Source organism: Nycticebus coucang, chromosome 2 (assembly GCF_027406575.1).
Source record: "Nycticebus coucang isolate mNycCou1 chromosome 2, mNycCou1.pri, whole genome shotgun sequence".
Classification (NCBI taxonomy): domain Eukaryota; kingdom Metazoa; phylum Chordata; class Mammalia; order Primates; family Lorisidae; genus Nycticebus; species Nycticebus coucang.
The window spans coordinates 113143138-113158956 of NC_069781.1; the positions used below are offsets into that span (position 1 = coordinate 113143138).

Below are 15819 nucleotides of genomic sequence, written 5' to 3' on the forward strand. Positions count from 1 at the left end.
ACAAGATTTATTCATTACAAAAACAGTCTGAATAAATTAAAGTTCAGTGTCTGCAACCTGGTTATTTTGAAATGAACAGCAGAGCTGCCTTCTCTCATACATTTTTCAGTTCACAATACCAAGTAGGTGACCTCATATACACAGGTTAGGCACTCTGAGAATATTAAAACAAACCCCTCCAAACTGAGAATGACTGTGAAGGGGCCCAAAGGACTTTCTGGAGAGATAGGAAGGTTTTACATCATGATAAGGCTAAGATTCTTGGGTTATAGTGGCATAACTACTAGTCAAAATTGCATGGCAAGGATTTGTGTGTCTCAAAGTCTATACCTTTTACCTTAAAAAACTTATAATAAAGAGCCAGCACTGTCGTCATGATCACGAAGATGGGCCAAGAGGAGAGGGAAGTGTAGATGGTGCGAGATGGCAGAATGTGATGACATAGCTGGGAGAAGGGTGCCAAGGGCTTCGTGACACTATTGTGCTTCCTTTGTGTATACTGCCAATTTTCCTTGATAAGAAGTTTAAAAACAAACTCTCCTCTCCTTTACCTGCCAAAAAACAGATGTAACCTTCTTCCTTTCTTACTTCCCAGTGACCTCTTGCAAGGACAAGTAATACTCAACTATGACTGTGTCCAGTGATATTTCCAGGTGGCGGGGCCTTTTCTAATCATACACACCTCCTCACACTCCACTCATATCAAATCACTAATAAATCTCTCTCACACGTGAATCTGTAGATGCTTCAGGTGAGATCCACAGAGGAGAGTTTGCCATTACCTTCCTACTCAAAGGTTTCTAGCCTCTAAGCTTCTGCTCCAAGGGACATTAGAAACTATCAAAATGAGCAGCAGAGCAGCCCTTTAAGAGTTATTTTAGAACTCACAGCAGTAGCACTAGAAACAAATGTGTCTCCTGAGATATACAAAAGCATGTATCACTGAGATTGCTCAATCATCTTTACTCTCTCTGTCAACTCAAAATTGAATGCCAGGAAGCTTGCAATACTGATGAGACACTGATGAAAAGATACATTTCATTAGTCATTTGTAGTCACTTCAACATACAGGTATCCTGCCTCCTCCTGCCTTTAAAAAAAAATGAAGTATTTTTCTACAGTTTTTTTTTCCCCAATGATTTAAAAATAACATGGCCAGGCACAGTTGCTCACACCTGTAATCCTAGCACTCCGGGAGGCTGAGATGGGAGGATCCCGTGACTTGAGGAGTTTGAGAGCAACCTGAGGAAGAGCGAGACCCTGTCTCTCTACCAAAAATAGGAAAACTAGCCAGATGTGGTGGTGCACACCTGTAGTCCCAGCTACCCGGCAGGCTGAGGCAAGAGGTTGCTGTGAACTATGATGATGCCATGGCACTCTACCCAGGTAACAAGAGTGAGACTCTATTAAAAAAAAAAAAAAAAATCAATGTGGGAGTCTTGAAAATGGAAAAGCAAAAAAAGAAATTAAAAAATTATCTAGTCTTATCATGCAGTGGTAAGTTTTGTCTTTCTTGTAAATACATATATTTACAAATTACTTTGTTTGAAATTAGGATTTTATTGGCATATTTTTAGAAACTGATTTTTAAAAAATTTTGTTGTAAGCATTTTCCACATTATTTAATATTATTTAAAATGCGATTTTAACGGAGATATTCTACCTTGTGGGTACAACCATAAATTACTTTAACTATTTCTCTAATGTTGGATTTAGGTTTTTCCCTTCATTTTGCTTTTTTATAACATATGAATATCCTTGACACTATTTCTGATTTTTCTTTTTTTTTTCTCTTTTTATCTATAAAGGTTTTATTGTGCACAGAAGGGAGGGGCATTCAGTCTTCTTGGCAACTGCTTTCCTCATGGTGGCCAGGACGTTGCTCAGCTCCTCCAGCTTCCTTTCAGCACGGATGTGTGTCCCTACTCTTTTCTTGATGAACCTGAGGGCCCATTGGAAAACCTTGGAAAACCTTGAGCAACTCCATGGCACGCTGCTCGCATAGGGCAAAGCCACATACCTCTCAGATCATGTCCTGCCTGAACTTAATGTGCTTGGTAAGGAGCCCGCAGCAGCGGTGGCTGTGCCTTGGTTTGCTCGTGTTCTTGGTCACCTTGTGGCTCTCGTTGAGACCCATGGCCATGGGGCAGCATAGAGCTATGGCTGCAAACAGCAGCTGGAAACTCTGATGGCTGCCATGGCAGAAGGACCAACTAGAATCCTAGAATATATCTACCCATTTACCCTCAAGAAAGGCAGTACTTATTTAAATTCTTCCCAGTGTTAGGAGTATCTTCTGTCTCACTACATTTGTGTTGTCACTGATTAGTATTGATAAAAATGTACCCTACTCAGACAAGCAAGAACTCCTAGCCTAATTTCCTTACTTATTAGTGATGCCACGTTTTATTTTTACTTATTCATAGTTATGTTGTATTCTATGAGTTCCTGTTCATATCTATCACCCATTCCCTTTAACAGAATTAATATAGGACAAGAGAAGTCTGTAGGAAAAGGCAGTTTGAAAACGTCTATGAACCACAACCATTTGAAAATTGATAAAGAAAACATTCAAAAAGTTAACAGTCATGTGAAAATGAAACTGAAAAAGAATATATCTAAAAACCCAAATGTAAATTTATTTAGAAAGCCTACTTCTGGCAAGAAAATGCAATATAAATAAATTAATAAAAAAGTAAAAATAGGGCGGCGCCTGTGGCTCAACGGAGTAAGGGCGCCAGCCCCATATGCCAGAGGTGGTGGGTTCAAACCCAGCCCCGGCCAAAAACTGAAAAAAAAAAAAGGAAAAATAGCAAGAGGGACTTTACCTAACAATTGCAATCAGTGTAACCTGGCTTATTGTACCCTCAATGAATCCCCAACAATAAAAAAAAAAAAAGGAAAAATAACTTTGAAGATTTTATTTCTTGTTGCTACCCATAAATAAAAGTTCCATGGGTTAAAAATCTCATAAACATACACACACACACATATATACACACACAGAAACTTCAATATCATGTTTTCCAAATTTATACAATACTAACTTGGCAGCAGACTGGCTCACTGGTCATACTTTCCAAGACAGTGGTCTTCAATCTGGTAGCTAGCACTCTATTACTGAATCAGAATAAGAGACATGTTTTCATGATTTATAGAAAGAAATTAATCAGTGCAATGGTCTCAATTTTAAGATTTTCCCTGTAAATTTTTCTAAACTGTAAATATGAAACACTGGGCTATAGCAGAGCTAGCATGAAATGGCAAGTCATGCGTATTCATCATGAGAACACGTATATTCATGAAGTGCTGCACTTAGGCTAACACCTAAACAAAGATGACATAATACTGAAGGAATAAAGCAAATATTTGGGAAAAGTGGGAATTAACACAAAATTAATAAATGTGTTAAGCACTTTTATCAGTTATTCTGGTTATGAATGAGTTGCACTGGGCAAAGTCCACTTGGAAGTGGTATCTGAGGTGGACGCTGCATGACCAGGCTCCTGGTATAAGCCATACACCATGTGGGCACAGAACCACAGACCAGAGTGATCCTTATCCATCTACACCATCAGGTGAAAATAAGTTGTGGGTCTAACAGTGATGCTCTGAACACATCTCCTCTGTTCCACTCTCTAATCATAACAGCGAGGAGTACTTCCAAACCACCATCACCAGGAGCTGCATAGGTTCCTAAGAAGGAAAGATGGAGAAAGACTGCAGCTCCAAGGACAGTGTGTCTGCAGCAGTCACTCCCACAGGCAGCAGCTGCTCCGAGGGCCAGGATAGAGGCAGATGGGGAGAAAGGATTCATTTTGTTCAGATATTAATAAATTAAGATTTGCTGTCATTCCTTCCTCCATGTAATCAATATATGATTTATTGTGATATGAAGAAGCCTATTTTAAATTCAATAGGTATATCTAGTTACAGTCCTAGAGTGTCGGTGTTATTAAGCCTAGTTGAGTGTATGTATCTTTGCACTCACCAAGAGCGCACTGTTTCTTTCCTTCTCTTGATCTCTCTTAGAAAACTACCTGGATTACCTTCTTCAAATGTGCCATCTATAATTATGGCAATGACAAGGCAATTACAATCAGACTTGGCTCTCTAACATGAAGTACATTTTATAAGCAGGAACGCCCTTACTTACTATCCAAATATAATCCGCAGGCAAGTTTTGCGACAAATTACCATTTCATATATAATTTAGCCGGTTAGAAAGTACAAAAGAACTGTATAATTTTCTTCAAAAGAATCATACCTTTTGATCTTCAATCTCTTGTTCTTTTAGCAGTCGCTCCAGGTCAGCCATATCATTATGCTTAAATAACTTAATGTCACTACGTGATGCCTGTAATCCTTTCTGAATAGCAAAGCAGGCAGCGCTATCTCTGCAAGAAAGAGAGATCCACCAAATTAGAGTTAAGGGCCTTGTCAACATTCTCAGAAAGGAATGCTTGCTCTTGTAAAGCTGACCAATCTCTGATTGTTAACTTCAACACCGCATGTAAATAAAACATGTTTGAGCATTTAAATGTCATTGTTTGCTCTTCACTCTTCAAGTCCCTTTCACATAACTACTACGTTTAATCTATTCCAAGCAGCACACTCTTGCCATATTTTAGCCTCTCTGAAATTGGCATGTACCTTAACTGTGGATGGCCTATTGGTTTATTCACATACTTTCCTCTTTTCAAAAATATGTATCAATGCACTTTACCATCAACGGTATCTTTGAGTTGACTGACACATTACTCTGCCATTATTTTGCCATGAGAAGCAATACTGGCAAGCCAGCTAGAAAGAAAACTTTGGGGGTAATAGCCACTCTACTATTGCAAGACACCAGAGAAAAACTGTGGCCCCCAAGCCAATCTACACCAGCAAAGGTGGAGCAGGGAACCTAGATTCTGACCCTCAAGAGGCTATAATATGGCACTCCAACATCTCTCCTAAAGTGGTGTCAGACAAGGCCAAGTAGAGAGCAGGAACTTTTATTATCCCTGCTGGTTGGGAACAAGTGGACACCTCCACCTGGCGGTAATGGGGTATCCATCCTCCTTACCTCCATTGGGTGGTATCAAAGGAGACCCAGGGAGTGTTAGCACTATCGTCAATACTCAGGAACAACAAAGAACCCCCCCATTCTCCTGGTGTCAATGGAGGCTGAGTAGATACCCTTGAGTGCACACCCCTCTGGGTAGTACTGAAACACCAGGGCCCCCAACCCCTTCCCTTGTTAGAATTGTCAGAGAACACCAATTAAAACAGATGGTTTAAATAAGGTATAGATAACAGCATTAATATGAAAATGCCCAGGTTTCAGTAAAATACCACTCATACCAAGAATTAGAAGACATCAAACAGAATGAAAGAAAACAAATGCCAAAAGTGAGATAACAAAGATATCAAGATTTGACAATTTCAGAACAGCAATGATAAAAATGTTTCAATGAGCAATTGTGAACATGCTTGAAACAAATACAATAACAGAAAGCTTCAGCAATGAAATGAAAGATACAAAGAAGAGTGCTACAGAGATATTAGAACTGAAAAACAAAATAACCCAAATAAGAAACTTAGTGGACAGACTTAGGAGCTGAATGAGGGGAGAGAAAGGAGGGATCAATGACCTGAAAGACAGAGCAACAGGAATTATTTACTGCACAACAGAATGGAAATAGACTAGAAAGAAATGAATTGAATAGAGCCTAAGGGATCTGTGGGATTATATAAAAGATCTAACATTGATGTCATTAAAATTGCAGAAGAGAAAAAGGATGAGGCTAAACAACTACTCAAAGAAAAAAATGGTTAAAAATTCCCCAAATTTGCCAAGTGGTTTAAACCTACAGATTAAAGAAGATGAACAAAATTAAAACAGGCAAACCCAAACAGATGCCAAGAAACATTACAGTCAAACTTTTGAAAACTAGTGACAAAGAAAAAAATCTTGAAAGCAACCAGAGAAAATCGGCACTTTACAGATGGAAAAATAATTTGAATGACAGCAAGAAGATTTCTCATCAGAAACCATGGAGACCAGAAAAAAGTGTAACAATATACTTCAAATGCTGACAGAAAAAGAACTGCCAACCAAGTTTCCTATAACCAGCAAAAATAACCTTTAGGAATAAAGAGGAAATTAAGACATTCTCAGCTGAAGGAAAACAAAGAGACTTTATCACTACATCTACCCTAAAGAAAGGGCGAGAGAAAGTTCTCTAAATGGGGGTGGGGGGTGGGGGTAGGGTATAAAAGAAAAACCTTAAATTAACCGAAAGGAAGAAAGAGTACAATAAATATTAAAAAGTAAAGGGGAGGGGGAATACACTACTAGGCTTTTCTTCTCCTCTAGAATTTTCTAAATTATTTTGGACAGTTAAAGAAAAAAGCACAACACTATCTGACGTGATTCTTACTATATGTACAGGAAATACTTACAACACAGAAAGGCAAGAAAAAAGAAAATAGATAAACAGAAAGTGAAGAGAACAAATAAGAAACAAGAACCAAAAAGGCAGATTTAAATGACAATAATTACATTACATGTAAGTGAACAAATGCATGACTTAAAGACAGAGACAAATCCAGTGGATTAAAGAATGTGACCCAATTATACACTTTGTCTACAAGAAACTCACTTAAAATATAATGATATAGGTAGTAAAAAGTAAATATACATACACAAATATACAAAATAAATATAAAATGAAAAAGACATCTAATAAAGCAGACATGGGAAAAAAGAAAATTACCAGAGAAGACATTATACACATGCAATGCTAACAGGGTCAATTCACCCAAGAAAATTTAGCAATCCCAAATAAGCACCAACCAAACAACAGAGTTACAAAAGCTGAGTCACAGATACAACTGAAAGGAGAAAACAGACAAATTCACAATTACACTTGAAGACTTTACTAACCCTTCTCTGACAGAACTAGATAAAAAAGTTAAAGAGATAGAAAAACTCAACAATACCATTAACCTACAAGATTTAATTGACTTTTTTTTTTTTTTTTTTTGGAGACAGAGTTTCACTTTGTTGCCCTCAGTTGAGCGCTGTGGGATCATTAACGCACAGCAACCTCAAATTCATCAACCTCAAATGATCTTTTTGCCTCAGCCTCCCAAGTAGCTGGGACTACAGGTGCCCACCACAACACCTGGCTATTTTTAGAGACAAGTTTCACTCTTGCTCAGGCTAGTCTGGAACTCATAAACTCAATTTGTCTGCCTCAGCCTCCAAGAGTGCTAAGATTAAAGGTGTGAGCCACCATGCCTGGCCCTTAATTGACATTTATAAAACAGAGCCGTGTATTCAGTCTTACTGTGTATTCATGTAAGAGCACAGTCTTACATGCCCATGGAAGATATTCCAAAAGACCATATCACAAACCATAAAACAAACTATAATAAATTTTAATTCTCTACACACCTGGAGAGTAAGCAGCACAATTTTAGATAATCCATGAGTTTAAAAAAAAAATGCAAAGAGCAAAAAACAAAGCTGGACGTGTGAGACACATGGCTATAGTCCCTCCTAGCTACATGGGAGACTGAGGCAACAGGAGACATAAGCCAAGTGTTTGAGGCCAGCCAGGGCAACATAACAAGATTCTATCAATACATTTCTTAGAGAGACAGAGAGAAAGAAGACTAACAGCATATTAAAAAAAAAAATCCAGGGTGGCGCCTATGGCTCAATGAAGTAAGAGTGCTGGCCCCAAATACTGGAGGTGGCAGGTTGAAAGCCGGTCCCGGCCCAAAAAAAAAATGCAAATAAATAAATAAATCCAATGAACTAAATGAAAATGAAAATATAACACATCAAAAAGAAAATTCACAGCACTAAATTCCTATCTTAGAAGAAAGAAAAAGTCTCTAATAACTGAAGTTCCCATCTTAAAATTGAGAAAAAGAAAAAAATAGACCAAAGTGAGCAGAAGGCAGGAAATTATAAATAGCAGAAATCAATGGAATTGAAAACAATAATACAACAGAGAAAAAAAAAATTAATGAAATAAACAGCTGATTCTTTGAAAAGACCAATAAAAATTGACAAACCTGTAGCAAGACTGACAGAGAAAAAAGGAGAAAAGACACAGGCATGAAATGGGTTATCACATGGACCCTGCAGACACTAGTAATAAGAGAATACTACAAACAGCACTACACATATAAATTTGACAATTTAGAAAAACACGAACCAATTCCTTGAAAAACACAAATTATGTCAATTCACTCAGTAAGACATAGATAATCTGAATGGCCCAATAAGTACTAAGGACATTAAATTCATAATTAAGTACCTCAAGAAAGAAATCTCTGGGCCCAGATAGTTTCACTGAAGGATTTTTACCAAACATTTATAGAATTAAACACAATTCTATACAATCTGCTCCAGAAAACAAGGGAATACTTTCCAATTAATTTTTTGAAGTAATATCCTTCTACAAAATCAAAGTATCAAAAACAGCAACTATAGGACAGTCCACCTCATGAATAAAGATACAAAATCCTTAATAAAACATTATCAATACAATTCAGATATATATAAAGAGAAATATATAACATAACCAATTGGTGTTTTTTTATTCCAGGTATAAAAGGCTGGTTCAATATTTGAGAATAAATCTATGTAATCCACCATATATTAATGAATGAAAGAAGAAAAATCACATTATTATTTCAACAAATAATGAAAAAACATTTGACCAAATCCAACACTCATTCACGATAAAAATGCTCAGAAACATGGAAGGGGTGGGATAGGTAAGAAAATGCAATAAAGAGCATCAATAAAAAAGCTACAGCTAACATTATATTTCATAATGGTGAAAAACTGAATGCTTTTCCTCCACGGTCAGGAACAAGTCAGGGATATATGCTCTTATTACTCTTAACATAATACTGGAAGTCCCAGCCAATGCAATAAATTCAAAAAAAGGAAATAAATAAATCAGAAAAGAAATACTATCTATTTACAGATTGCATGACTATCTACATAGAAAACCCTAAGAAAACTACAAAAACAATTACCTAGTTTGGCAATACTGTAGGATACAAGATTGACATGTAAAAAAATTTATTTCTAGACATTAGCAATGAGTACGTGAACATAAAATTTGTATTTGCAAACCACATATCTGATAAAAGACTACTAAGTAGAATGTATAAAGAACTCTCAAAATAACTAGTAAAAAATCTAAACAATAAAATTAGAAAATGGGCAAAAGACATGAACAGACATTTCACTAAAGATACATCAGAAGGGCAGAGCAAGATGGTAGACCAGAAGGATTGTTGAGCTGAGCTCTCCTAGTGTGACTGGGGACAAAGAGAGAACCCAGCCATACCTGGTGCAGGGACCTTACTCAGAGTTGTAGCTCTGGAAGCACAGGGAGGGGGTGGTGAGCTGGATACAGGGTGTAATCCAGAGCAGTGGAAATCTGGCTCATTAGCTTTGTAATTTGAAGCAAAGAAGGAAGTGAGAAGGAAAAAGGAGGACAAGGAGGTGAATAAGAGGAACAAACAAATGAGGAGGAACCAATAGAAAAATCTGGGCAACATGAAAAACCCAAACAGAGCAACTTCCCCAGGAAACCATGAGGAAGCTACTGCAGAAGACTCCACCTATAAAGAATAAATGGATTTGACAGAAAAGGAATTTGAAATATGGATAATTAAAAGGGAATTTAAAAGAGGGGCGCCTATGGCTCAAAGGGGTAAGGCGCTGGCCCCATATGCTGGAGGTGGCGGGTTCAAACCCAGCCCCGGCCAAAAAACTGCAAAAAAAAGGGGGAATTTAAAATATAAAGACAATAAAAGGAATGGATGAGAAAAATGGAAAGATAGAACCAAAAGTCAAACAAGAGATATGTAGATACAGAAAAGATATGGCAGAGCTTAAAGAAATGAAGGAGACGATCAAGGAATGTAAAGATGCAGTGGAAAGTATCAAAAACAGTTAGACCACGGAGAAGAAAGAACCTCAGGACTAGAGGGTAAAGTTTTCAAGTTAACCCAAGTAGTCAAAAAGGCAGAAGACAGAGAAAGTAAAACAGCTGCTTAGAGAACTAGGGACTCCATGAAGCAGTCAAACATACAAATAATAGGGATCCCTGAAGGAGAAGAAGATTGTCCCAATGGAATGAAAGCCCTACTGGAAACTATCATACATGAAAACTTCTCAAATTTTACTAACAATCCTGACACACTCCTTTCAGATGGATATCGAACCCTGGGTCATCTAAACTGAAACAGAACTTCACAAACACACACTGTCATGAACCTGTCCAAAGTCAAGATGAAAGAAAAAATTCTGAAAGCAGCCAGGAGTAAGCACCAACTGACAGAGGCAAAGCCATTAGGATGACAGCAGACTTTTAAACAGAAACTTTTCAACTGAAACTTTCCAAACCAGAAGAGAATGGTCAGCCACCTTAACATTCTTAAAAAAAAAAAAAAAACCAATTTTTAGGGGGTGGAGCAAGATGGCGGTCCCTGCAACTGGGCACAGTGAGTCTGAGGAGATAAGACTCCAGGCATCTCTGGCTGGTGGGATCCGCCTATAATCATCCCTTTGAGGATACAGGGAGTCAGCAAGGGACTTCTGGACCCCAAGAGGAGGACAAAAACAGTGGAAAACAGGCAAGTGGTTGCGGGTGTTCAATAGACCTAATCCCGCCGGCAGCCGTAAGTACAAGCAGCAGTGAGACTGCAAACCAGAAAGGCCTTACCTGTGAACTGTTTCAGTGTTTTTGGACATGGCACTCAGTTGAACTGCCTTGGGGAGAGCTTCAGCAGGAGTGCGGAGAACTTTGGGCATTGCCTAGGACACCAGACTGAGCCGCTGAGCTGGACAGAGCTAATAGTGTTCAGCTGTGGGCCACAGGGAGCCATTGTGAGAGAACCTCCGAGGCAAGCTCTGCCCTCAGGGACGCGGAGCAAGGATAGGGCGGGAGCTAGTAACCTAGTGATTGAGCAGCCTAAAGGCGGGGACTGAGCTGCCTTACAGTCTTAACCCTAAGGGACAGAGTGAGACCGGTTCTGGCACACTGGAGCCTCGGGCTGTTGCCCTGGGTTGAGTGCTGAGGCGTCACAGCTCATAGCAACCTCAAACTCCTGGGCTTGGCGCTGAGCGGACCTCCATAAGAGCTGCGCAACAACCCCCGACCCGCACCCGCTGGACCTCCCCATACCTTGACCAGGAACTGCGGGAGCCACGAAACCCTGCATCCTCCCTCCTGTACCCTCCCTGCCTCCACACTGGTCCGCTCATCTGGCCAGGGACTCTGGTAGCCGCATGCCCTCCAGAGCCCTCCCTGCCTCTGCGCAGAGCCCTTCTCCTGGCCAGAGACTGCTGGAGCCTTGGGCTCTCTGTGCCAAAGTAACTGGGTGCCAGGCACTCCCAGAACCATGCGTAGCACCTCCCGCCCTGTTGCTGGATCCAAGTGTGTCACACTCTGCAGCTGCTATCACAACCAGAACTCCCTGGCTGGGGCAGCCCCAGAGGAACTACACAGGGTCACTTCCTACAAAGATCCAGCAACAATAGAGTGATCCCGCTGGGGTCTAAACTTGGGGAGACACCTCCCCAACTCTAAGGACGGCCAGAGGCAACGGTGAAAAACAATCATAAACCAAAATCAACAGGAAAACTCTGGCAATATGAATAATCAGAGTAGATCAACTCCCCCAAGGATCAATGGGGCAGACACAGCATAAGATCCCATGCACAAACAAATAGCTGAGATGTCAGAAATTGAATTCAGAATCTGGATAGCAAATAAGATCAAATTAGAATTCTAAGCAGTAACCCAAAACATATCTCAAGAATTCAATGAATTCAAAGACCAAATGACCAAGATTTCAACACATTGAGACAAGAAGTTGCAGCCCTCAAAGATCTGAGAAACACAGTGGAATCTCTCAGTAACAGAATGGACCAAGCAGAAGAAAGGATTTCTGACATTGAAGACAAAGCTTTCGAACACTCCCAAACTCTCAAAGAAGAAGAGAAATGGAGAGCAAAAACAGATCACTCTCTCAGAGAGCTCTCAGATAATTTGAAGAAAACCAATATTCGTCTTATAGGGATCCCCGAAAGCGACAAAGTGGCTTCACAAGGCACAGAGTCTCTTCTCCATCAGATTATGAAGGAGAACTTTCCAGACATGCCAAGAGATTCCGAAATTCAGATAGCAGACAGTTTCAGAACTCCAGCACGACTCAACCCGAATAAGACATCCCACAGACACATCATAATCAATTTCACTAAAGTTAATATGAAGGAGAAAATTCTGAAAACAGGCAGGCAAAAGAAAACTATCACCTACGAGGGCAAGAAAATTAGAATAACTGCAGATCTCTCTGCTGAAACCTTTCAAGCTAGAACAGGATGGTCATTGACTTTTAATCTCCTAAAACAAAATAACTTTCAGCCCAGGATCCTGTACCCAGCTAAACCGAGTTTCATTTATGATGGAGAAATTAAATACTTCAATGACATTCACATGTTGAAGAAATCTGCCATAACTAAACCAGCTCTCCAGGATATTCTCAGACCTATCCTCCATAAAGACCACTGTAATCCTCCACCACAAAAGTAAACCCACCCAGAAAATTTTGATCAAATTCCAACTTCCACAGTCCAGCAGAAGGATTAAAATTGTCCACCGGACTCTCGAAAGGCTTATCAATATTCTCAATTAATGTGAATGGTTTAAGTTGTCCTCTAAAGAGGCACAGGTTGGCTGACTGGATACAAAAACTCAAGCCAGATTTCTGCTGCATACAAGAATCCCATCTTGCATTAAAAGACAAATATAGACTCAAGGTGAAGGGATGGTCATCTATGCTCCAGGCAAATGGAAAGCAGAAAAAAGTAGTCGTTGCAATCCTATTCGCAGACACAATAGGCTTTAAACCAACTGAAATAAGGAAGGATAAGGATGGACACTTCATATTTGTTAAAGGTAATACTCAATAAGATGAGATTTCAATTATTAATGTTTATGTACCCAACCAGAACACACCTCAATTTAGAAGAGAAACTCTAACAGACATGAGCAACTTGATTTCCTCCAGTTCCATAGTAGTTGAAGATTTTCACACCCCTTCAGCAGCGCTAGATAGATCCTCCAAAAAGAAGCTAAGCAAGGAAATTTTAGATTTAAACTCAACCATTCAACATCTGGACTTAACAGACATCTACAGAACATTTCATCCCAACAAAACTGAATACACATTCTTCTCATCAGCCCACAGAACATACTCCAAAATTGACCACATCCTAGGCCATAAATCTAACCTCAGCAAATTTAAAAAAATAGAAATTATTCCTTGCATCTTATCAGACCATCATGGAATAAAAGTTGAACTCAATAACAACAGGAACCTGCATACCCATACAAAAACATGGAAACTAAACAACCTTATGCTGAAGGACAGATGGGTTATAGACGAGATTAAGAAGGAAATCCTCACATTTTTGGAACAAAACAACAATCAAGACACGAATTACCAGAACCTCTGGGATACTGGAAAGGCAGTCCTAAGAGGGAAATTTATACCACTGCAAGCCTTCCTCAAGAAAATGGAAAGAGAGAAAGTTAATAACTTAATGGGACATCTCAAGCAACTGGAGAAGGAAGAACACTCCAACCCCAAACTCAGCAGAAGAAAAGAAATAACCAAAATCAGAGCAGAATTAAATGAAATTGAAAACAAAGAATTATACAACAGATAATAAATCCAAAAGTTGGTTTTTTGAAAAGATCAACAAAATAGAAAACCTTTGGCCAACCTAACCAGGAAAAAAAGAGTAAAATCTCTAATTTCATCAATCAGAAATGGTAACGATGAAATAACAACAGACCCCTCAGAAATTCAAAAAATCCTTAAGGAATACTGTAAGAAACACTACTCTTAGAAATATGAAAATCTGGAAAAAAAAAAAAAAAATCGACCCATACCTGGAAGTACGCCACCTACCAAGACTTAGCCAGAATGAAGTGGAAATGTTGAACAGGCCTATATCAAGTTCTGAAATAGCATCAACTACACAAAATCTCCCTAAAAAGAAAAGCCCAGGACCAGATGACTTTACGTCAGAATTCTACCAAACCTTTAAAGAAGAACTAGTACCTATATTATTAAACCTCTTCCAAAATATAGAAAAAGAAGGAATATTACTCAACACATTTTATGAAGCAAACATCACCTTGATCCCCAAACCAGGGAAAGACCCAACAAGAAAAGAAAATTATAGACCAATATCACTAATGAATATTGATGCTAAAATACTCAGTAAGATCCTAACAAACAGAATCCAACAACACATCAAAAAAATTACACCACGACCAAGTGGGATTTATCTCAGGGTCTCAAGACTGGTTCAATATATGTAAATCTATAAATGTAATTCAGCACATAAACAAACTAAAAAATAAGGACCATATGATTCTTTCAATTGATGCAGAAAAAGCTTTTGATAATATCCAGCATCCCTTCATGATCAGAACACTTAAGAAAATTGGTATAGAACGGACATTTCTTAAACTCATAGAGGCCATCTACAGCAAACCCACAGCCAATATCGTATTGAATGGAGTTAAATTGAAATCATTTCCACTTAGATCAGGAACCAGGCAAGGTTGCCCATTGTCTCCATTGCTCTTTAACATTGTAATGGAAGTTTTAGCCATTGCAATTAGGGAAGAAAAGACGATCAAGGGTATGCACATAGAGTCAGAAGAGATCAAACTTTCACTCTTCGCAGATGATATGATCGTATATCTGGAAAACACTAGGGATTCTACTACAAAACTTTTAGAAGTGATCAAGGAATACAGCAATGTCTCAGGCTACAAAATCAACACCCATAAATCTGTAGCCTTTATATATACTAACAATAACCAAGCCAAACAACAGTCAAGGACTCTATTCCTTTCACAGTAGTGCCAAAGAAGATGAAATATTTGGGAGTATACCTAACAAAGGACGTGAAAGATCTCTACAAGGAGAACTATGAAACTTTAAGAAAAGAAATAGCTGAAGATGTTAACAAATGGAAACACATACCATGCTCATGGCTGGGAAGAATCAACATTGTTAAAATGTCTCTACTACCAGAAGCAATATATAATTTTAATGCAATTCCTATTAAAGCTCCATTGTCATATTTTAAAGACCTTGAAAAAATAATACTTCGTTTTATATGGAATCAGAAAAAACCTTGAATAGCCAAAACATTACTCAGCAATAAAAACAAAGCAGGAGGAATCACGCTACCAGACCTGAGACTATACTATAAATCGATAGTGATCAAAACAGCATGGTATTGGCACAAAAACAGAGAAGTAGATGTCTGGAACAGAATAGAGAACCAAGAGATGAATCCAGCTACTTACCGTTATTTGATCTTTGACAAGCAAATTAAAAACATTCAGTGGGGAAAAGATTCCCTATTTAACAAATGGTGCTGGGTGAACTGGCTGGCAACCTGTAGAAGTTTGAAACTGGACCCACACCTTTCACCATTAACTATGATAGACTCTCACTGGATAAAAGATTTAAACTTAAGACATGAAACTATAAAAATACTTGAAGAAAGTGCAGGGAAAACTCTTGAAGGAATTGGCCTGGGTGAATATTTTATGAGGAGGACTCCCCAGGTAATTGAAGCAGTTACAAAAATACACTACTGGGACCTGATCAAACTAAAAAGCTTCTGCACAGCCAAGAACATAGTAAGTAAAGCACACAGACAGCCCTCAAAATGGGAGAAAATATTTGCAGGTTATA

The 15819-nt window shown here is 38.7% G+C and overlaps 1 protein-coding gene and 1 pseudogene across 1 annotated transcript in view; both read right to left on the minus strand.

The window, feature by feature from the left end:
* The window catches only part of SPTLC1 (serine palmitoyltransferase long chain base subunit 1), a 78871-nt gene that overhangs the window by 25012 nt on the left and 38040 nt on the right, over window positions 1–15819 (minus strand). Inside the window, exon 7 of the mRNA XM_053579062.1 lies at window positions 4268–4397. Within this exon, the coding sequence (XP_053435037.1) occupies window positions 4268–4397 (130 nt within the window). The remainder of the gene's footprint in view (window positions 1–4267; window positions 4398–15819) is intronic.
* LOC128569143 (60S ribosomal protein L36-like) lies at window positions 1750–3817 on the minus strand (annotated as a pseudogene).